Source organism: Cryptomeria japonica, chromosome 8, assembly GCF_030272615.1.
Source record: "Cryptomeria japonica chromosome 8, Sugi_1.0, whole genome shotgun sequence".
Taxonomy (NCBI): domain Eukaryota; kingdom Viridiplantae; phylum Streptophyta; class Pinopsida; order Cupressales; family Cupressaceae; genus Cryptomeria; species Cryptomeria japonica.
Window position 1 is genome coordinate 339,527,046 of NC_081412.1, and position 23,593 is coordinate 339,550,638.

The 23,593-nt window shown below is 38.3% G+C and overlaps 1 protein-coding gene across 5 annotated transcripts in view; it reads left to right on the top strand.

Annotated features, from left to right (window-relative positions):
- LOC131078974 (protein GET4) overlaps positions 1 to 23,593 on the top strand; it is a 237,742-nt gene that overhangs the window by 19,104 nt on the left and 195,045 nt on the right. For 3 of the 5 annotated variants that reach the window (XM_058016845.2, XM_058016857.2, XM_058016850.2), the window contains one exon: positions 15,371 to 15,450. In XM_058016845.2, the coding sequence (XP_057872828.2) occupies positions 15,371 to 15,450 (80 nt within the window). Of the gene's footprint in view, positions 1 to 15,370; positions 15,451 to 15,713; positions 15,848 to 23,593 lie in introns of those variants that run through there. The other 2 variants (XM_059209744.1, XM_058016839.2) reach the window with 2 other exon arrangements.

Sequence of the window (23,593 nt, forward strand, 5' to 3'; positions counted from 1 at the left end):
TATGGCAATTTTTTTTCCTAGAATATTTAGATTATTCATATTCATTATTTTTAAAAATGAAAAAACTCAAGTCTCAAAATGTCATTACACAATGAAAATTCAAATTATAATTGATATTTAATATTCATGTTCTTCTTCATCAGAAGCATCAAGGTCAATATCAAAATTTGGTTCAATTTCATTTGAACCATAATCAGTTGTATTGCCACTACAACTAGCTGTGTCAAGTAATGTTACTCCGAGTTTCCGGGACGACATTTTTTTTTTGCCAATTTTGGGGACGGCTAGGTGATGGCAAAGGGGCCGACTACATAAAATATAGGGAAAATTTAAAATACATAGGGAAATTTCAAATGTTCATATGAAAACATGGATAAACCATGCATATATACATTATATCATATGAAAACATGGATATAACATGCATATGAAAACATTTTAGAACCTTATGTTTTAACATACAACATTTGCATTCAAAATTCATTGTCAATACTCAATATGCATTCATAATTCTGAATTCATGGTCAATATGCACGTGATATTAAAAAAATAAATTACAAAATGCCCAAAGGCTACATTGCTGCAATAGAGTTTCATTTTCAATTATGATATGAAAATACAAAAAAAAAGTGTACACTGCTGCACCTAATCTGCAGCTCATAACACTGCATCAAAATTAGAGTCCTTTGAGTCTCTACCACTATCATGGTCCATGCCCACCTCATCCAACAGAATCCCAATCAATACCTCGTGTCTCCTCATCAACTTGTGTCACGTCTTCGAGATCAACATCCCACCGTAGATTCAACCTCTTTTCTTTCTATCCTGCTTCTCTTCCTCTTCCAATGGTTGCTTGCTTCAAATCCTCTTGATGCTCTACTTTTTTTCCTTTCATACAAATGATCAAACGAGTCAAAATTTTTTGCCTAATGACTTTTATGGTGACTTGGGAGCTAGGGGTCCGCAAAACAATTAAAAAATGCCTTTTTTTGCAACTTGAAAGTGCTTTAAAAAAAAAAAGTCTCCCTGATGTTGGGGATGTTTGGCCATCCTTGGGACAGCCAAAGGCCCCCAACGTTAGGGGAAAGCGTTTCCGAAAAATGGGATGCCATTTCAATATAGGGCAGAAAGGGGGATGTCCCCCGACCGTCCCCAAGTCCCCGAATTTTCCCCGGTACAGGGATGGGTTTTTTCAGATTGGGAATGCGTCCCTAGGTTTCCTTGGTGTCAAGTGCAAAAGCTGGTTCAAATCCATTTTTTAAACATTTGAGAAAATCCCAAATCATAAACAAAACAAGGAAAGTGATTTCACAAAACATAAGCAAACAGCTGCTACATATGCATAATGTAAATCAACTAAAATCAATCTCATTAATCCTGATATAAGGTTTACTAGCCCTGTGTTCATAGGTATAGCTCACAAATGCAACTGAAATGATATTTAATTGCTTGCTTGCTGGCATATTCTTATAAAAAATTCTGTCACAAAGTTGGGAAGAGTGAAACTGAGGTTTTAATGTATGAAAATATGGTTGGGTACGGTTTGGGTTCTTCCTGGGTGCCTAGGTTAGGACCCACAGAGAACCCAGACATCTAGGAAGAACCTAAGAAGGACCCACAAAGAATCCAGGTACCCAAGAAGAACCCATAAGGACCCATAGAGAACCCAAGCACTCACGAAGAACCCAAACCGTGTCCGTACCTGAAATGTACCAGTACGAGGACCCAAGATTTACTAGCAGCACCCGGTAACTGAGCATATTAATATAGGCTGTAATATGTATGATTATGTATAATGACATTTTTGATATTCTTATATAAGGAATATAGACAATAATGTGTAATTCCTCATATGTCTGTTTAAATGCTGCCAACAACCATGATATGGATAGTGAGGGAATACAAAGAAGGGAAATAGTTATGAGGTCCTCTTCTAAGCACACCACCTCATGGTGGTGATTGATAGTCCCATGAGCCCAAGGGGGTGCAAGGAGTGCTCCACCCTTGGGCTTAGAAGGGAAGGGTGTCCAAAACACCCTATTGTATTTTCTCCACAAGTTGCCACCATGGTTGATTATTGGTTAAGGAATCCCAATCATAGGAAGGTGAATAAGGGTGGTGTGATGAGGGGGAACAGCTGTAGGACACCTCACTAGGTACACCACCTCTTATGAGATGGCGGAATGTCACATGAGGCTAAGAGGGATGGTATATCTGCTCTTGGGATTTGGTTAGAGGATCGCTTTGGGCACCCTATGATGTCTCCTTCTCCTAACTCTCTATGGTTGAACTCCGTTAATGAATTAGATAAATCATATAACTAAAATAATGTTCCTTACCCTAGTAGGGCAAAAACTATGACATTTACAAAAGGGGACATTACAATTGGTATTAGAGCTTTGATCCTGCTAGCTTGCAGGGTAAAGATAGATCAATGGATGCATTCTCTTCAATAAGAAGGATCTAACAATGCGTGTATGCTTCATGTTTTTATGTGTATGCTCCGTGTTTGGTTCATACCTGATGTGTTTCCAATCTGTCTACTGCATGAGTGTCTATGATTATTGTAAACATATTCCTACCAACATGATATCTCTATTTTTGGTTGATCTAGAATATGAGAATAACTAGAGTGAACTAAAGAGATTTGAATTTACTTACAAAAGAACATTGCATTTAAGGTCATAGATATGTGTCATATCCTCATCTTAAAATATAAGTTCTTGCTTTAACGTTATGCAAATGAAGGATCCAAAGATGACAAATCTCCAAGGGCTAGTTTAGGGACCCTCACGTTGAAAAGATTTGGATAAAATTGTAATTGCTCGAGGGCAAGCAATCTTGGGAAAGGCAGACTGTCATATCCCTGCTCATATATAACTTCGCAGCCTTTGAAAGATGAGATGACAGCCTTTATAGTAGTCAAACCTAGGCAATTAAAACAAATAGAGCTGATCAAGAATATAAAATAATAATAATATATGAAAGGCTGACTAGAGGAAATAAATTACATTATCACTTCATTGTTAGGGGCCGATTACCTTTTTATTAAGGCCGACCCAGGTGCATAAGATTAAAATAAATTAAGTTCAAATATTATGGCCGACTTTTCGTAGAAGATCAGAAATAAAATTAAATATACAAAGGCCGACCACTCTTGAATAGTCACCACACTTGGAAGTCGTTCCTTTGTATGAAAGGTTGCCTTCTTTTAAGGAAAGGTAGGATGGAGTATAAGAAAGGGTATGTGAGATAGAGTTAAAGGCAAGATAAAAGGAATAAAATATTCTAGCAGATTTAAGCAGAGAAAACCTTAGAAGCGGTAAGAATTAGAGCAGCCTTAGGGCAGAAAGCATATGAATTCATGCAGCAAACATATGAATACTGCAGAATTGAAAGTAGAGTATGCATATCGAATAAGGGATCATCATATCTATCAATCAAGGAAAAGAATAAAAACAAGTATCTGTATAAAGAGGAGCAGTTCATCTCTTAATATATCTGTGATCAGGCATTTAAATCAAACCAAAAATCCTTAAATTTCTGGCAGTGGCATTGTTACTCAATATATGAAGCCAGATAATCTTTTTATGCAGAATCTTCACATATTAATATATGCTGTAATATGTATGACCATGTATGATGACATATTTGATCTCTTATATAAGGAATATAGACAATAATGTGTAATTCCTCATATGTCTGTTTAAATGCTGCAAACAACCATGATAGATAGTGAGGGAAATACAAGGAGGGTAAACAATTATGAGGTCCTTTTCTAAGCACACCATCTCATGGTGGTGATTGATAGTCCCATGAGGCCAAGGGGGCGCAAGGAGTGCCCCACCCTTGCGCTTAGAAGGGAAGGATGTTCCAGACACCCTATTGTAGTTTCTTCACAAGTTTCCACCATGCTTGATTATTGGGTTAAGGAATCCCAATTGTAGGAAGGTGAATAAGGGTGGCATGGTGAGGGGGAACGGCTATAGGACTCCTCAATAGGTACACCATCTCAAATGAGATGGCGGAAAGCCACATGAAGCCAAGAGGGATGGTATATATGCTCTTGGGCTTAGGGTAGAGGATCGCTTTGGGCACCCTATTATGTTTCCTTATCCTAACTCTCTATGGTTGAACTCCATTAATTAATTAGATATATCATATAACTAAAATAATGCTCCTAACCCTAGTAGGGCAAAATCTAGGGCATTTACAAAAGGGGACTTTACAATTTCTTTAATATGGACCTATTAACAAGAATCTAACTAAATAACAGAAGAGCCAGAACAAAAAGTGCTTAAGCATGTGGGCTGATGGATTGCAAACAACAAGTGAAAAAATTCTTTGTGGAATTTTGCCAAACATTTGGCAACACTTTTTCTGCTAGAATGAACAAGGCTCTCCGCTGATTATGCTGCAAAACTCTACTTCGATTTAAGCACCTTGGCCTTGTAAAGTGCAACACTTTCTTCCTACAAGGTTCTTCCCCAACTACTTCCCCCCTACAATTGAATATATAGAAGTTCTTTCTGAATTCGAATTCTGATGGCTGCTAAATTTGAAGGCAATAGGCAGTTAGGTAATGAAATGATGTGATAAATAACAATACTGCTTACTTTCCAATGCCAGATAACCACCCTAAAATCCTTCACTTGATAGAGCATGTAATGGCTGTCGAATCTTCATTTCTGCTTAGTGTTTACAAGATAAACTAAAATGATTAGCTTTAATTTGCTTTCGTTAATAAGCTGTCATGGTTTTCTCCTTGCATAAAGAATTTCAGTGTGCCGTATTGAAGATTAGGACCCCATACAATTTGGAAACACAAATCAGCACTTAAATTTTCCATTTGCAATGAGAACCATTGCTGGCCTGTAAATGTTTTTCTGCCACCTGCAGTCTTTTTGGTTTTGTTTTTATTAAGTTATAAAAATAATATTGCATTGTATCTATGCTATTAGATTACTTCTGCTGGGGATTTGGGAGTGGAGACCCTAATGGGTTTTAGGGGCAGCAATGATAATTTGCACAAACCCCAATGATAGAAGGGGTGTGGAGAAATGCACTTGCATTTCCTTGTGGGCTGGAAGTTTTTTTAGATGATTAAAAATAGAGGAGTTTGAGCAAAAATATGAAGAAATGGACAATATAGTGCAAAAAGAAGTGAAAAAAAAAAGTAAAAAAAAATCAATTTCTATGTTTGCTGGGCATGTATATACAGGGGTGAGACTCTTGAGTTGGGGCGAGAGTCTTGGGTTGGGACTTGCGAGTCTGACTCCAAGACTCATGTGAGTCCCCCCAGGACTTGGCGAGTCTGTGCTTGGACTTTCCAAGACATGGCTTGTGAGTCCGTGACTTTGGGACTTGGAGAGCTCTGGGACCCTCGAGTATCTCATGTTTTGGCAAGTTTTGGAAGAGTCCACAATCTACGAGCCTATTAACCTTGATTCCCATAGGCTAATGTAGTGGTTAGAAAACCTTTCCTGAGGTTGGTTGTCTTGGCAGGAGTGCTGGTTGGCACATTTAGATGTTTTTAGAGGCCAGTGGTTTGGTGAGATCCATGACGATGCTTTCTAGAGAGCATTTTGGGCCATTTTGGCCATACTATTTTTAGTAAGTCATAGGAGGGTCAGCTGCATGTTCAGCTGAGTGACTTTCTATTTTTAGGTCGGTGGATGCCTAAATGATATTTATTTTCAGTTAATATAGTTCGTAGAAATTAAATATTAAAATAATGTTATTATTATTGTTGAATCTAATGTTTAACTTTAATGTTATTTTAATTTCTCAAAAGGGACTATGTATGGGCTCCAAAAAAGGGAGTTGTAAGGTTTTAATATTTTATTTGATATTGGGCACCAAACTTAGGGGATATAAGGAGAAATAATTTAATGAAATATTAAAAGATAAAAGCTAAAGTTTATTTCCCAGAGGTGGTATCGGAAATTAAAGGAGAATTATAAAAGAGCTTTTGAGAGCTCATATGATTCATTAACGTTGAATTCATTTTTGAGGAGTTTTGGCCTTAGAAATGAGAAAGGGTTTGAACCAGCAACTTGTGGAGAGAAAATCCTTCACAAGATTCAATACCTGCTGGAGTGGAAGACCTCTCTAGGGTATTCTTGAGGTGTTCTCAGTTCAGGGATTTCAGGAGAACTTATTGATCCAATTTTGTAATTGATCTATAAGAGTTTTATGAATTTGAGAGCAGATTGAAAATCAATATCAATTGCAAATTGGAGGTGTTACAGCATCAATGTTGCAGGCCGTACCATTTTGTTGCCTGCAAGCCATTCTTTCAAGCTTTGGCGTAGAGTTTGGTTGTGTTTTCAGAGCACATTACTGCAGAGATCATTTGAGCAGATTTAGAGTACCTTTTGGTGACTGATTGGGCTAGATTTTGGTTTCCCTTGCTCGTCGTACCTCCCCTTATGCTGGTCGTACAACCTCTAGGGCTGGCATGGGCATTCCAGGGTTGGCAATAAGGGTTTTGAAGTGGTTTAATGTCTGATTTTAGGTGCCTAGGGTTTGCAGACACTCCTTAAACAGTTTGAATGCATTTGAAGACTTTTTCTAGGTGCGGCGTCCAGATTTGTAGTGTTGAAAAGGCTGATTTCATGCACAACAGTTGGCCCAAGTCATATACATTTTCTGGGTATGATTGTTTTAGATATGTTTTGGTTTGTAATGATCTGGGTAGTTGATATATTGCTGATTTTGATCAGCCCTAAAATCTGGAAAATATTGCTGCTTGGTCAAATTGTGTTTCTACTTACGACATTTTTAGTTGATAGAGCTTTTTGGGTTTTTGATAAATCATTTTCTGAAATTTTTTCAAGCATATTGGTTGCAAGTTCATTTATGAATTAGAAAGTTGAAAAAAAAACAATATAGCTTGTAGTTTCCAGTGTTCCAGATTGGGGTGGGACATTTCAACAAAGAATCTGTAATGAAAATTAATGGCAATATGAGTGTCAAACTAATTCTATAGCACCGAAATTTGGACTCATAATACTGGTTTTTGTATTCAAGAATCATGTGTATTAATGATAATTTTTGAACTCTGTGAGCTAATTTCCTGCAGGACTGCTCCTACTTGCAATAATGTCCAATACCAAATTCATGCCTAAATGCTAAGTCACCTGTTCGGGTTCGGGTTCAGATTCGGATTTGAGGACCCGGTTCACTGGTTTGGCAAAATTTTGAAAATGGATTTTGGGTTTGTTGGGTTCATTAGTACAAAAACAATATATATATATATATATATATATATATATATATATATATTAAGATTATAATATCACATTGCATCATATAAAGAACAAAACCACCAAAAATTTGTAATTATAGCATCATGATCATATCATCATAGCATCATATACTTCAAGTTCAATGTCAAAATAATATTATCGAGTTCAAGTTTCATTGTTTCAACAATTGGAACTTTTAACTTTTAACTTTTAATCATCAAATGGGTTCTCTAAATCATCATCATTGACATTGACATTAGATGAACTAAAAGCAATGCAAGTGCCACTTGCACTTGCACTAATAATGTTCTCGCTTTTCGAGTCCTTAAATGCAATATGCTGAGAAGTCAAAGCATCCATGTGAATATGCTTTGGCTCTATATCCCACATCTTCATCTCCCCTTGCTTGTAGTCATGTTTTTGTGAAAGGTGATGAAAGTTTAAATGCACATATACTAAGTTCTCCGCCCTTTTTGAGTGCAATTTATTGCGCTTTACTGAGTAGATGAAAGAATATGTGGTTCAATTTATTTCTGATGTAGATGAACTAGCAATCTATGAAGATAAAGTAAACATTTAAAGCTATACATTTATAATTTTATTAATAGCATTTTCAATTTAAAAAAAACAAACAACTATAAATAAAACTTTAAATATTAAAATATAAATATTCATTATATTTTTTTTTTGATAATTCATAGCCGAAGCGGTAATTTTTAGCTTTTCCGTGGAGCTAAGAACCAGTTGAGTAGACTCAAACCCAAGACCTCCCAAGTAGGAGGCTCACAGCTAACCTTTGCATTGTCGGGTCATCCCCAAATAAATATTCATTAATTGTTAAACTTACTAGTGATAAAATTTTGATCGCGAGCCCCTATAGGTTTTAGAAGTATTGGCCATGGAAGTACCACCAATTATGAGCATCCTTCTTGAACCTATTATGAAGAGGCTTAGCTCTTTAACCATTTGAGTGTGCAAAACCAATGAAATCATTTGTAATTGCATCTCGAAATTCATCTTTAGGGAAGAGTCTAAGGAATGCTGCCTTGTACTCATCAGACACTTCAAAATCTCTATATGGGGCTGTTGTGAGGTATTCACACATTGCCCCCATTGCAAGGGGGACCCCCATTTTTTCACTTTCTAGGTTAGTCGTCTTAGCTTAGTTGTTAGTTGTTGTCTAGTCTTTGCTATTAACCTTTTGTTTGTAGTTGCTCAAGAGCTGATCAAGTCTCCCTCTTAAGATTGAAGTGGGGTACGACACTTTCTCTGCCCTCCAAAGCTTTCGATCTGCCTCTCCCAATATGACCAGTGGATGCCCAAGGCTGATCGCTTCCCTTCGACCTCCCCATCATTTATGATTTATCCCTCTCCACCCCACTACCTACCTTTCTATCCTCCATCTACCCTTTCTTCATCCATTCCCATATCCTAACCCATTTCACCTACATAACCTCCATCCTACCCCTTAACCTTTTTACCTCCCACCCCTTACTACCTTATATTTCCCAACTTCCATCTTGCATTCTAACCTACCCCTACCACTACCTACATCCCATCCTAACTATCCCTTACATTCCCCTACATCCTTCATTATTAACCATCCTATACCACTACCCTTCCCATCATATCCTTCCTACCCACTCATCTATCCTCTTCTAACTTCATTCCCGAACTCCCATTTTCCTAACTACACCTCCTACTTCCTACCCACACTACCTTTCCACCCTATCATCTACCCTCATCCTTGCCTATCCCTATCCCTATCCCTATCCCTAGCCCAACCCCCTACACCTTACACCCTTACCTTTTTCCTACCTCTTATAACTCCCACCGTCACCCATACCTCCCCTTTACCCCTTTTACTATCTACCGCAGCACCCCGTTATAACTCCCTACTATCACTTTACCCCTCCCGTACTTTCTCCTTACCTTTCTTCACCCTACATTCCCTTATCTTTTCCATCCGTGGTCCCCCACCTCTCCAAACTTATCACCTTCAGCTCTTCATTTCCCTTGGCCCACGTGGCATTACTTGGCCCCACTATGATCCTTTACATGGAGAATTTAAAAAAAACAAGGTTTGAAGAACCCTCCTTGCTGGGACCCACCGAGCTTTAGCTGAAGATTTTCTAAGTGTTTTCAATTACCTTTAACCCTGCCATGCCACATATCATTAGGCCCCACCAAAGCTCTGCAATGGAAGAAAAAGTCTTTTTAAGGAATTTTAAATAAAGGGAGAGCATCCACCTCACTCTACCCCTTCATCCCTTCCACCTTATCCCCTCCGTGGCACTTCTTTAACACATCATCCTATCTTTTTTGCCACAATATCCTCTTTTCTATTACACCTTTCCACTCCCTTTTCACACCCGTGGCATATTTGGGATCCACTAAAACTTTAGGATGGAGAATATAAAGCACACTTGACTGTAAATTTAATCCAAATCTCCAAGTTCACAATGGAAGATTCTTTTCAAAGGTGGTGAAATCATTTTTGAGGACATTCAATGAGGATCGCCCAGCTAGTGCATACAGCAGCAACTGTGATATTGATCAAATTCTGATCATTTTGAGGCAGCAATCTAGATCTTTTACTTCAATGAATTCACCTTGGCATTATAATCATTAGAGATCACCCCAAAGGCAATTTGATTCACTCACCGATATATGATCAAGGAGATTTCTTTTTGAACTCAGGCTTGAAGGACCATGGTATTGAGTTTTTATACTTCAACAGTGATTGAAAGGGCAGTGAATTTGTCACTCTCCAGCAAGTTTGACCTCCAAGGTGGTAATATAAAGTTCAGATCTGAGACTTGAATCGTTTCAGTGATTATCCAAGTCCAATCAAGGTGTCTTCATCTGTAACGATTTTGTTGTCATGTCCCCTCCTTGATCGGTATATATATATCCTAAATGAGGCAAGTATTACTATTGACTAATATAATGATTAACAAATGATTATTTTTGAAATTTATTTATTTATTAAATAAATTATTTAATTAAGATATATATTAATATTTATACTGGAAAATCAATTATTTAATATATATAAGTAATACATTATACTAAATGAAATTAATATATAAAATAAACTATTAAAAAAATATTAATTTATTTAAATATATTGCAAGATGGAAAAATGAATTATCAAATAATAAGCAAATCAAATAATGTAACATTTAATATTAAACACTCGTTAAAGGGAGCAAAGAATGGCCAAAGTAAACGGTTAAGTATGTTTACGTGGAGGTAACCCCCCCCCCCCCCCCCCCACGTGGAGAGCTAACTCCACGGTGGCCCCTCCCCGCGGGAAGTGGTGGGACGGGGGTCGCAGCCTGGGCTGCGGCCACCGTCACACCCCTTCCTGCGGAAGGGACCCCATGGGGGGATGCGACCCCTCCTCTCCACGGGATATTAATGGAGGATCACCGCAGAGAAAGGAGGAGGGAGGGAGGCATGGGGGAAGAAATAAGAAAGTTTGAACACGGCCACTGCAGAAGCAAGGAAGGCTCGGGGCAAACCAGGATTCCCGTCTGTCGACGACAGCTGCAGATTGTGAACGCCAACATCAATTGCGATCTGCGGACAGGTAAGAAGGGTAAGGGTCATAAGATATATATGTGTGTGGATGTGTATACCACACACACACATATATACTAGTGCATATTTATAATTACATGTATCACTAATGTTTATATATATGAATATATTAATAAGGATAGGTACCCAGGTAGAATACGTATGTACATCGAGTATCATTACAAAGGTTAATAAATATAATGAATGAATATTTTATTATATATGTTAATAAATATAGTTAATGCTTATTTAGCATATGCGTTAATAAATATAAGTAAGTAATATTTTAATATATATATTAATGAATGAATAAATTAATATATATGTTAATGAATGTAATTAATGTATATTTAATATATATAATAATGAATATTTTAATGTAGACATTAATGAATGGTTTTCAGATATTAAGGAATAAGTGTAAACCATAAGTTAATGAATATGTACAAACATACATTAATGAATGCATATCAATGCATAGTTAGGAATATACGTTAATAAATGTGAATGTTTTATAATGGATGCTTTCTGAACATATGTTATGGAATATATGCTAAGTTAGGACTATGTAAATGTGGATTTTGGAATAGGAAGTAGTAATAAATTCTAAAATGTAATATAAATGTGATTAAATGATGGAGGTTATAGGGAGGAAACTCCCTTAGCCTAATGGAGGGATTATGATAATCCCTAGGGCAGTATATATACTGAATATCTATATGCATATATATGGCTTGGCTGACTAAATTCATCCAAGAAGAGACGGATCTGGCCGGTCCCCTCTGAGGACTTGGATGATGAGATGCATCATCCAAGGCAAGGAATTGACATAGGGTCTTCCTTGGATGGCTTGGGTGAAAGTAGTTACATCCAAGACAGGAATCAAATTAACCTTTGATTTCCTGGATGGCTTGGGTGTAAGAAATTGCATCCAAGACAAGAATCGAATTCACCTTAGATTTCCTGGAGGGCTTGGGTGTAAGAAATTACGCTCAAGACAGGAATCGAATTAACCTTCGATTTCCTGGATGGCTTGGGTGTAAGAAATTACATTCAAGACAGGAATGGAATTAACCTTCGATTTCCTAATATGGCTTGGAACCAAGATGGGTTCCAAGAAGGCGAGCCCCATAGCCGCCTAAGGACATGTCCCAGTGCTGCACTCGTATCCTTTTTAAGAATTGAAATCAGTGCTAATGGAGTAATTGAACTTTAATTGCAAATTAGATTAGTTATGTATATATTTTTGTTGTGTTCTAACAATCTGTTTTGCACGATAATGATCTCTAACTAGTAGGGACATTACATTTGTGCCTTCGAAAGTGTGACATACCCGAACCGTGGAGTTATCTTAACTCAGGTGATCCTTAAGCTAATCTTCAGCATTTGAGAAACTTTGTTCAAGAGAGGATAAGATACTTTTGGGTATTTTATTTTGTGTCTACATGTGCGAAAAAAAACACATCAATAGAGGCAAGCCTTCATGGCATATTAGGATATTGATTGCTAATAGTATTTTGGAGTCAGTGCATAGGCAAGAAGATGTAAGGTAGTGGTCATCTTGTTCCTCCTTTCTTCAACTTCAATTGTTTGAAGAAAGTCTCCTCAGGGTCTTGCTCTTTTGCACTTATGATGCACTTCATCTTCTCAAGCATTGAGTCGATGCCATCATACATCTCTCCAATGCAAGGCCCGCTATGTCAGTATAGCAAATCGTGCTCATAATGGGCTCGGTGAAACTAAGGAGATACTTCACACAATCCCACCATGAGTCATCTAATATTCTTTGCTTAATTTTTGTTGCCCTCTCAATGTTGCTTGGTTTTATATAGACCGATTTTGGCTGATCACCATAATAGAAAGTGCCGCTTCAATTTTCACACGTCGTCTCAAGATGATTGTATCAGAGGTGAAACGGGTCCTTGCAACCTATAATAGAAATGAAAGCCAAAATGATTAAAAATTAAAGACAAAGTTTAAAGAAGAATTAGAATATACATTACACAATCAAATTATGAAAATCAGAAAATTTTAAATTTTATACTACTTCACTTACTTTCAATAGCTGCAAATTTGAAAATGATCTAGAAATTCCTTGAGACATGTGGTGGTTGGTGATGAACATTTGGATGTACTCAGCCTCTACATACACCTCTTTGATCTACTCAATTTTATTCCCAATTTTTTGTAGCATAAGATTCAGTGAGTGCACAAGGTGTCCAAAAAATATGTTGATATCATTCCTTAACCAACAAACCAACAACTCTACAATTCTTTGCATTGTCTGTTATGACTTCAACAATTTCAGAGTTCCCACTATCTTAATGGCAGAAATGAGAATATGAACAATAAATTGTTCATCTTTTATCTGCCCCTCACAATCTATGGCTCTCAAAAACATTGCCCCTTTAGGGGACTCTGCTATGCCATTGATCAAGGGGCGATTTCTTGAATGTTTCCACCCATTTGAAACAATGGACATATTCGTCTCAATCCATGAATCACTTATGGGCTTCAATGCATCTTCAACCCCCTTGACGTTTCTTTTCAACAAGATGCCACACACCTCATAACCCGGGCCCTTGTACCCTCTTGGATCTTCATTGAATTTTTTGAACATCTCTTTCCAATGTGGGGAGCGAACAACATTGAAAGATAACCCATTTTCATTTTCATATATATATATATATATCTTGCTATGTGTTGGTCGACAATGGCTCGACTTCCATTTTGAAATAAACTTTCCAAAGGTCCTTTTGATATTTTGTGTGCAATGAGTTCATCACTTTCAATATTAGCTGTGGTGAAAAATATGTGGTCTTCTACCACAATATTGGGATTACATGGGGGTTGGGTTCCCTTTGATTTTTTTGAAATGGGCTGGTTTAATATATGCGCTTCTTGCCTATCTACTTTATCTTGCTCCCTAATATATTTTAACACTCTCTCTTGTGGTATAGGTACACCATTTTTTCCATAGCACTTTTGATGCCTCTTCTTGGTATTCCACACAAATGTCCTTTCACCAAAAAATATTAACTAGAATATTGTACATCACATTCCCTGCATTTCTAAAGGAATCCTCTATCTCTTAGAAGCTGTCGTATAATATCATATTTCCATAGAGGAGAATTTGGATCTGTTTTGAATTTTTGTTGTTCACTTGTGGAAGTTGAACTAGTTGCCATTCTAGTTCCTATGACAAGAAATTTATTAACAAAACAAAAGTAAAAGAATGGAAAAGAATAGAGGAAAACAAAAATGGAGGAAAAGTAAATGAAAAAATCTTACCTCTTACAGCCAATGGAAGGTTGCAAATGTGTAGGAATGAGGGTGCAACGCTTGATGAAGAGTCACTCTTGATCTTTAACTTTCTACATGGATGCAACAAGCAAAAAAATTATGCTTAGCCTGTAGGAATGAAAGTGTTGCTTGCAAAAGAAATGAGCAAAAATGATGTTGTTTTAGTGTCTCAAGTGTTTTGGAGGCAACTTTTAGGGTTTCGGTTGGTCAAAAAGTGAAACTGGACCTAAAAAAATGTTTAAAATTTGCAAATTTTTTAACTTCTCACCGGCTTGGGCGTCCTGGTTTGCCCAGGACAAACCAGTCCTTGTTCTAGCACACCTTGGTCACACCCATAGGCAAACTGGACCAGGATCTGAACCGGGCTCGAACTGGACCCATATCTGGCTAGCCAGGGGTTGAACCCTACAACTTTAGCCTAAATGAAGATTCTGAGAACAGCTGGATGAATCTAACAATCATGCCAACATGAATTAATATCTGTAAGACCAAACTTAACTGTACATTTACCTTATTCAAAATAATCCTTATGCTTTTGCTCTTCTCAGATTCCAATTACACAAAACACATGTTTGGGCAATCATTGATGTAGTCAAGGGCTAGTCCGTGCTAAGGAATGGTTAGGTTGACTCATGTGACCTGTTCTTCAGCTATATTGATTTTGAAGCAACTGCCCAGTCGTTTGTAAGGTACTGGTTGTTATAAAGGTATCCGTAGTCTGGAGAGCATATCGAAATCCCTACTCAAGTTCTGTGACATGTAAGATGTCTTTTACCTCTCCCACTAGATTGAAAATGTCTGTACTGTGAGAGGATTTGTTTTATGTAAATGGAAAACTACCATTATGGCCACTCAGAATCAAACACAGAGAATGATAATGTGACAACCCCTCTCATTTTTATCTTGTTAGATTATAATCATTGTATTGGCTTGCTGCCACTTTAGAAATCTGTTTTGGCCAAATATTTTTCTTTCTGCTTGCCAATTGTGTTTTTCTTAAAATTGTACTATATCAAAGTTGATTCTGAATGGGTATGGTTGTTTTTTGGTTATTGTGGAACTCATTTTTGATATTCATTATTCTTTCTTTTGTCTTTATTACAGCAAACTGCTTATAGTCACTTTTACCACATACTGATTATATGGTGCATGAATTTGTTTTTCCAATCTGAAAGAAAAAGTGCAATCACAAACAGGATTGCTTATTGTTGATTATTGTGTTATAAAACCAGACGCTGGAAAAATTGGAGAAAAGCGTACAAGCAGGAAATTATTATGAAGCTCAACAAATGTACAAATCTTTATATGTCAGGTATTCAAAACCTGTTTTACATGATGTAACATATGTTATTTAATTGAAATTTTGTGAGTACTTTGTTTTTTGTTCAGAAGAAAACATTTTACCTTAAAAATTTTGAGGGAGAGAAAGCTTTTGAAAATAGTTGTGTATGTTTTGAATCACAGGATGAGGAAGTACAGATAAGAGGATTGCAGGAATAGCTCAAAAAAAGCAAGGGATGCTGGGGGAGTGTGAGGTTGGTTTGGAAAGTGTTGAAGTCAGGAAACAGTGTAATAAAAATTCATTGATACAATATGCATAAAATGGGAAGTGTGAAGAAATTTTCTTCTGAAACCAATATGCACAAGGTGGAGTGTGAGAGAAAAAGTCAACGATATGATGGAGAGAAAAATCAACTTCATAGAATACGGTATGTGCTAGCCAATGTATGAAGTGCTGTGGGTTAGAAATAATAATATCACTCACAACTCTTCACATTCTGCCTATCACATACTGTGTTTTATAATGTTGAATTTTCCCTTCATTACAGTATTGAATTCTTCTTTCACTTTCTACCTTAAAATCACTTGAATACTAGATATAGAAGAAATCTCTTTTCTTAACATTTATTGTGGATTTGTATCAATGAATTTTTATAACGTTATTTCTTGGCTTTACACTTATTTACCCAAGTCCCCTGGCATCCCCTGCTTTTTATTGAGTAATATCTGCAATTCTTCTATATTTACTTCCTTATCTTGAAGATAGATCACAGAGTGTTATCAAAGACATTGATATGTGCAAAACGTATACTATTTTTTCCAAATACATTTTCCCACAAAGTACCATGGACTGTGAAAACCTCATGTGCATAGTTTAAAGCTATTAAAAATTTGGTAAAGAGTCCAGTTATCAGAGCATTTGTTCCAAATCAGTTTTGAATCCATCTTCTAGAAAATAATGATTTTTTGACAAATGTAGAGAGGGATTTATTGGGGCCTTTGCACATAAAGATATTTCAATAACAGCATAAATGAACTAGGAGTTAGTCAAAACACATGCCAACAACCAAAGCAAAAAATACAGCTCAATCATCAATAGTCTAACATCCAAAACCTTCAAAAGGCCAAAGCAATGGGCCATAAAAGAAGAAACAAATATGATATCCAACATTCCAGACCAGTTGGGACCAGACCTAAAAGCTAAAAGCTAAAAGAGAGCCTTTCAGAGACAAAAAAAAATGATCCAAAACATGGGATACACTTAGGAAAGCACCACTGATATACCGCCCTTGTGGAATAAGAGTTCCTTCATGTATTAGAATCAGCAAACATTTTCCATTGGATCTACAAAATCAAAACCTTCAATAGGCCAAAGTAATGGGCCATAAAAGAAGAAACAAATAGGATATCCAACATTCAATACCAGTTGGGACTAGACCAAAAACCTAAAAGCCAAAAGAGAGCCTTTCAGAGCAAATAAAAATGATCCAAAACATGGGGTACACTGAGGAAACCACCACTGATATACCGCCCTTGTGGAATAAGAGTTCCTTCATGTATTAGAATCACCAAACATTTTCCATTAGATCTACAAGCATCTACTCAAAGCAAGAAAGCAAAACACAATTTGAAGAGCAACAAATAAATATATTGGTAGTGTCTAAAGGCTCCAAAATAACACTAGACGAAGAAAATCTCATTTGAATGAGTAGGAAGGCAAAGATGCCTTGGTTAAATAGGCCTCATAGGAGGGGGAAAGATGACCATTTTTCCTATGGCTGATATTTCCGTATGAATTTCAAATTTTAAAGGAACATATCCAAGGAGCCAACTATGACCTGGCCCTCAAATTGGGCCCAAGAAGCAGGATTTCATATTTTAACATTCTTGCTGACATCCTGAAGATGTCATCACCTAACATCTTTTCTTGATGTCAGCTTCCTGAAATTTGAGCATCTTTAACCATTGAACAAAATTACTTAGAGGCTTGGTGAAGATGTTTGTCACCTGATTCTCTGTCTGACAATACTGAAGTTGATCAGCCCTTCATGGATGCAGTGCTTGATGAAGTACGAAAAAATCTTAATATGTTTGGTCCTAGCATGGGACATTGGATTAAGAGTGACTTGAATACCTCCTTGATTCTAACATATCAAAGTAGTAGGCCTGGATTGAATGACACAAGTCCCTCCTAGAAGTTGGCAAATCCAAGCAATCTCTTGGGTGGCATTTAGAGAGTGTTGGTTGCTCTTTTGCAAGACCATGTAACTGGTCCAGTTTCCAATTGAAAAGTATATCCTGATATAGATTTCTGAGCATCTGTATCTATTGGCCAGTCAGAATCTGTATATTTGATTCCCATGTGAATTGCCCCTTTGATATAAGTGCTCTTTGCTCCTTGCCAATGACTATCCCTGGGCTTTTGCATAAGCATAGTATGCAACCTAACAGCAAATGAAAATTTGAGGTCTGGTATGAGTCAGGTGTATAAGACTCCCAAAAACTGTTTGTAAAGTGTCACATCAGCAGGGGGTGAAGCAAATCTGGCAGAAAACTTTATACCTGATTGATGTTGAACCAAATTAGGTGCGCAATTCAACATATAGAACTTGCTGAGCAAGTCCAAAGCATACTTCATTTATAAATGCCTCATCTGATTCACATCATCATTACTTCATTTATAATGTCTCATCTGATTCACATCATCATTACTTCATTTGTAAATGCCTTGTCTGATTCACATGGACCCCTTCTTTTATGACCATTGATGATGAACTTCTTCAATTTGAGGAACATGTTGTGCAGTGGTCCCATAGGATAAAAATCAGTGTTCCACGGGCGTTGGGGACGGGGGGACGGGGGGACGGGGGGGACGCGTTTCCGGGACGGGGGGACCAAGGGCCTAAATTTGGGGACGGCGGGGGGACGGCGGGGGGGTGGCGGGGTGGTGGTGCTCATATACTTGTACATATACATATAGTACTTGAAAAACTAGTTTTGAAAAGATGTATGACAGTTTTACAGTGTAAGAATTACATTTGAAATGAGACTATAGGAAATTTGAAATACTAAATCTAAATACCAAGATTTCTAAGTTGTGTTGTTATATGGAGCCTAATCAAACTCGGAGGTTAGATTTTCCCTACTTCTATCGGCGCGGTTTCCCCCTATATTTTTCAACGGGGGTTTGGGGGCAGCGCCCCCAAGTTGGGGTCAAGGGGCATCGCCCCTTGCGGGGTCAAGGGGCAGCGCCCCTTGCGCGTTCCCTGTCGCGATACAGGGCGGGGTCGAGGGGCAGCGCCCCGCGAGGCCAAAAATACTTTTATTATTTTCTAAAGGCGTCGGGTGTTATTTTTCTATTGGCCCACGTCCAATTAGAGTTACCCCTTAACCCTCAAAAAACTTAAAAACTCACTTTTTTTTTAAATTTTAATTTTAAACATTGCATATAAGTGGGGGCGACAGGAGACGTCTGGGCGTCTCCCCGTCCTTGGAGAGACGTCAGCACGTCTCTTGAAGGACAGGGAGACGCCCAAACGTCTCCCAAGGAGACGTCTCCACGTCTCCACGTCTCCTTGGGAGACGCGGGGACGCGGGGACGTCTCCGCGTCCCGGCGGCGTTTGGGTGGCGGTGGCGGGGGACGTCGCGTCCCTGTCCCCCCGTCCCCGAGACGTTTCTGACGGGGGGACGCGCCCAAAAAGGGGGGGGACGCGTCCCCGTGGTTCACTGATAAAAATGGTTCAGAAGGTGCCACTTCTTTCAATCAAACCATAGTCTTGACATGAACTACTATCTCCTTTTCAATTTTTTTTCTCACAAATATATTATCTCCTTATAATGACATCAGAAATAGATGGATCCTACAATCTTCAAGCCTTGGAGGTCTCTATACCCCATCATTATACATTTGTAACTATTTGGATCTAACTTCTCCCATTTTCTCATCTAGAATATTTCAAGCCTTAGAGGTCTCTATACTCCATCATTATACATTTGTAACTATTTGGATCTAACTTCTCCCATTTTCTCATCTAGAATATGAGCCCAAGTAAGCATGTGAGATTTGGAAATAAGAGATAGAGGGGTTTCTTCAATGCCATTTCTCACATGGCATGATATCTTGCTCATCTTTCGTAGGCAACCTATTTAGAATATGGTTTACAGTGTACACAATGATCCTCTTGCTACCATGCAAGCCTGCATGTTAACCTTAATCCCTTGAACATAATTGTGCAACTCCATGCACAATTCCTTTCTTCATTCACAACTCATTTAGTGCTTGGAATCATGATGTATAGCTCATAAGTCTCCTCCCAGGTTGTGCACAACCCTTTGCATTACGTGTTATTGATGTCTTGACAAGGCTCATGCCACACAACTACGTTCACAACTTTTATTAGAATAATATCTTTATTCCGTTAATTTAATGGTCAATTTTGTAATATACTGTAAATATTAGGAGTTTCTAATTTAGTGTTTGTTATCGGTTGTTTCCTAATAGAAACATCGATCCCTTTGTAATTTATATAATGATCGAAAGATATTCATTAATCAAGCAGTTTTTTACCAAATACTCTTGTATTATGGTATCAGAGCGAGAGATTAAATTCGTCAAAAAAAATACTTTTGAAAATTTCAGCAGAAATTTTTTAAAGGTTTTTTTTCAAAAACATGAATTTTTTCGAAGGTTTTTTCATGCTCCATCTGTGTATCTGTTTGTGCGACTTCCAGGCTTGGTTTTTGTCGGGCTTTCGTTTTTGAGAAGGCTAGTTTATTTTGTCATTGCACACCATGAGCAATGATCTTGATGAGATTTAGTGATGTGCTGATTTTCTGCTCTATGGCCTTATCTCATGCACCTGTAGTAATGGACTTCTCTTGTACACCTATATCCACACACGAAATATTACTATATGGGATATTGCTCTATTATTTTATAGTCTTAACCTAGTCTTTACCTTGATTTCACACGTTTCCTTGGACCCACACATCCCCCATCCAAAGGAGAGGAGGAAGCAACACTAGCAGATTATAAGAGGGAGGCATAGATGGCAACAATCGCGATTTGTTTATGCTTTCTTTTTTTGTGCGATCCGTTTTCGACTCTCCGTTGCGATTTTTTTTTTCTTCCATTGTGCGAAAAGGGTTTTCTTTTAGTCGCAGATTTCATTTCGCAATTTTTTGGTGCTCGTTTTTCGTGATCTAGTTTCGTGGGGTTTGTGTGACGCCTGCTTCTATGATCGCTTTTTGGTTTATGCGTCTACCATTTTACTCTTGTCTGTGCATAGTTTCAGTGCTTGTCTGTAGCCTTTTTCTTGCGGATCTGAGTCGCATTTTTGCTCGTGATTTCCGCATTTTTGTACCCGCGATCTGGTGTGGTCGCGACGTATTCTGGGTCATGATTTTTTTTGCATTTTCGTGATGACGCTGCCATGGTTAGGGTTTGTGTTCGTGGGCAGTGTTTTTGCTATGTTGTTTGTAGAAGGGTGTTTGGTGATTCTTTCGCCGCCTAGGGTTTTTACGAACCCTTTGTACTTTTTCTGTTGCTAGGGTTTTTTGCAAAATCATTCTCAAAAAAATCTAATATCTAGGTTTTTGGAAACCTCTTCTGGGTATCTGTTAGAATTTTCTGGGTGCTTAGAAATCCATACATTGGGATTTGTGCCAAAAATTTCCTAATTCCACCTTGAAATCAGTGCCAATTTCTGCCTTCGGTTTCTTGCATGTGTCGTGTTTTAAGAGATTTCACGCGTTGATACCTGCTGCCTCAATATTCGTGTCATCATTCGGTTAACCAACTGTGACCTCCATTTTCAGTGATGGCATCTCTGATGCATATTTTGCTTGAGGGAGGTCAGACTTTCAACAATAGAAATTACAATACCTGGAAACAACGGATGCTCACAATTTTTGAGTATTGCGTTATTGATCAGTTGGTTCTTGGAAAAGTCTCCCTTCTAGAGCTGGTCCTGATCAAACCAAGTTCGATGAGCAAAATCGTGAAGTTGTCATGCTCATCAGCTTCCTCAGATTCTTTTTGGCAAAACAGCTGTCGAGATATGGGAGCATCTTAAGACGCTGCATGAGACGTCTGATAAAAGAAGAGCCTTCTTTTTGTAAAATATGCTCTTCTCTATTGTCATGGATGAGAGAAAATCTCTTCAGGATCACTTCAATCGGATCAAGGAAATCCGTGACCAGTTGGAAGCCATTGGCCAAAAAATGGAGGACATGGTTCTCATAACCTTGAAAAGTTTGCCCAAGTCCTATGAGCATTTTGTCGAAACACTCAACATCACCTCAACTAGTGTTGATCCGAAGTTCACTGATCTCTGCACTGAACTTTTGTAGCAGGATCGGTAGAAGTAGTAGTACCAACTCATCTTCTACAAAACAAGCATTTGCAGCTAAATCCTTTCAGAAGGATAAAGGCAAATCACTATCTTCTCAGTCTTCTCAGCAGAAACCCTCTGTTCCGTTACCAGAAGGCTCAAAGAAGAGTGTTCAGTGCAATTACTGCCATAAATTTGGTCATATGAAACTTGAGTGTCGTAAACGCTTGGCTGCACAGGCTAAGCAAAGTGGTTCACAGCGGAAAGCAAATGTAGCAGAGCACATTGAGCAGAGTGAGTTTGCCTTTTATGCCTTCATGGCTAAAAGACCTGTGGACCATGTCAAATCTTCTGTTTGTTATATAGATCTAGGTGCTTCATGCCACTTCACTCATTGTTGGGATTGGTTCACTGATTTTCAGCCATACTTAGATTAAGTTATTTTTGGAGGAGGGGAAGAGTACACCGTTGTCGAAAAGGGCAATGTGCAGATTCAGTCTGGAGGGAGGAAATTGATTTTCCTCAACGTGTACTATGTTCCAGGAATGGAACTCAACCTTCTCTCAGTTAGTCATATTCCGAGACATTCTCTTCGGCTCGACATGACCTTCAGTTCACATTCGTGCAATATCATTGATTAGGAGACTCAGACAACGGTTGTCGTGGGTCTTGAGGATCATAGTCTATTTAGACTAGTTGATTTTGGTGATTCTCTGGAGCTTGCCATGGCAGCCAAGCGCTCCTCTGTTAGTACACTTTGGCATCAGCGTTATAGGCAGTTAAATGTGCACTATCTTGCTCAGCTTGTTCGGGAAGATCTTGTTATTGGATTGCCAAAGATCCGGACCCAGTTACTCGGAGGTTGCGGAGCATGTCAGGCAAGGAAGCAACATCGGATGGCGACTCTTGGAGAGCTTCTAACGTACTACAACTAGTTCATGTTGATATTTGTGGACCTATGGCTACTCCTTCTGTTACTGGGTCCAGGTATTTTCTACTTTTTGTTGGTTTTTTATTGCAAAAAAATGTGGGTGTATTTTCTTCATCAGAAATCAGAGGAGTTTGCTGTGTTTCAAAGGTTCAAAGCATTAGTAGAAAAAGAGTTTGGTCAACCTATTGTTACTCTTCGGTCTGATAATGGGGGAGAATTTTGTTCTTCTGCCTTCTCCCATTTTTGTGAACAACATGGCATCAAGCGCCAACTCAGTGCACCTTACACCCCTCAGCAAAACAGTGTTGTTGAGTGGAGAAACCGTACGATTACCAAAATGGCCCGGTCTATGCTTGAACACAAGAGTTTCAAAGAAGTTTTGGGCTGAAGTAGTTAACACTGCAGTCGATCTTCTAAATCGGCTTGCTATTGTAGCTGTGAAGAAGAAGACTTTGGAAGAGGCTTGGTCAGGCCGCAAGCCCAGAATTAGTCACCTGAAAGTTTTTGGCTCCACTGCTTTTGTTTGGATCCCTGATGCGAAACGCACCAAGTTGGATGCTAAGAGCCAGAAATTCATGCTCACCGACTACAGTGATACTCACAAGGCCTACCGACTGTTTGACATCGAGACATATCGTATCATCTTTAGTCGTGACATGGTTTTTGATGAGAAACGAGGGCCATTTCAACTCTCTCCTCTTGTTATGGATTCAGAGGATTAGCCTTTGAAGGCTTCGGACTTGGGTGTCCGTCTTCCATTAGGTCCACTTGATGGGAGGGCTCTAGCTGTTCCAATTCCTGCACCTACACTAGTTCCTTGTCCTATAGGATCACCTAGACACGCAGTTGCACCACCTAACTTTCCTCAAGATTCCTCCGATCTTCCGTTTGATGAACCTGATCTTGTTGT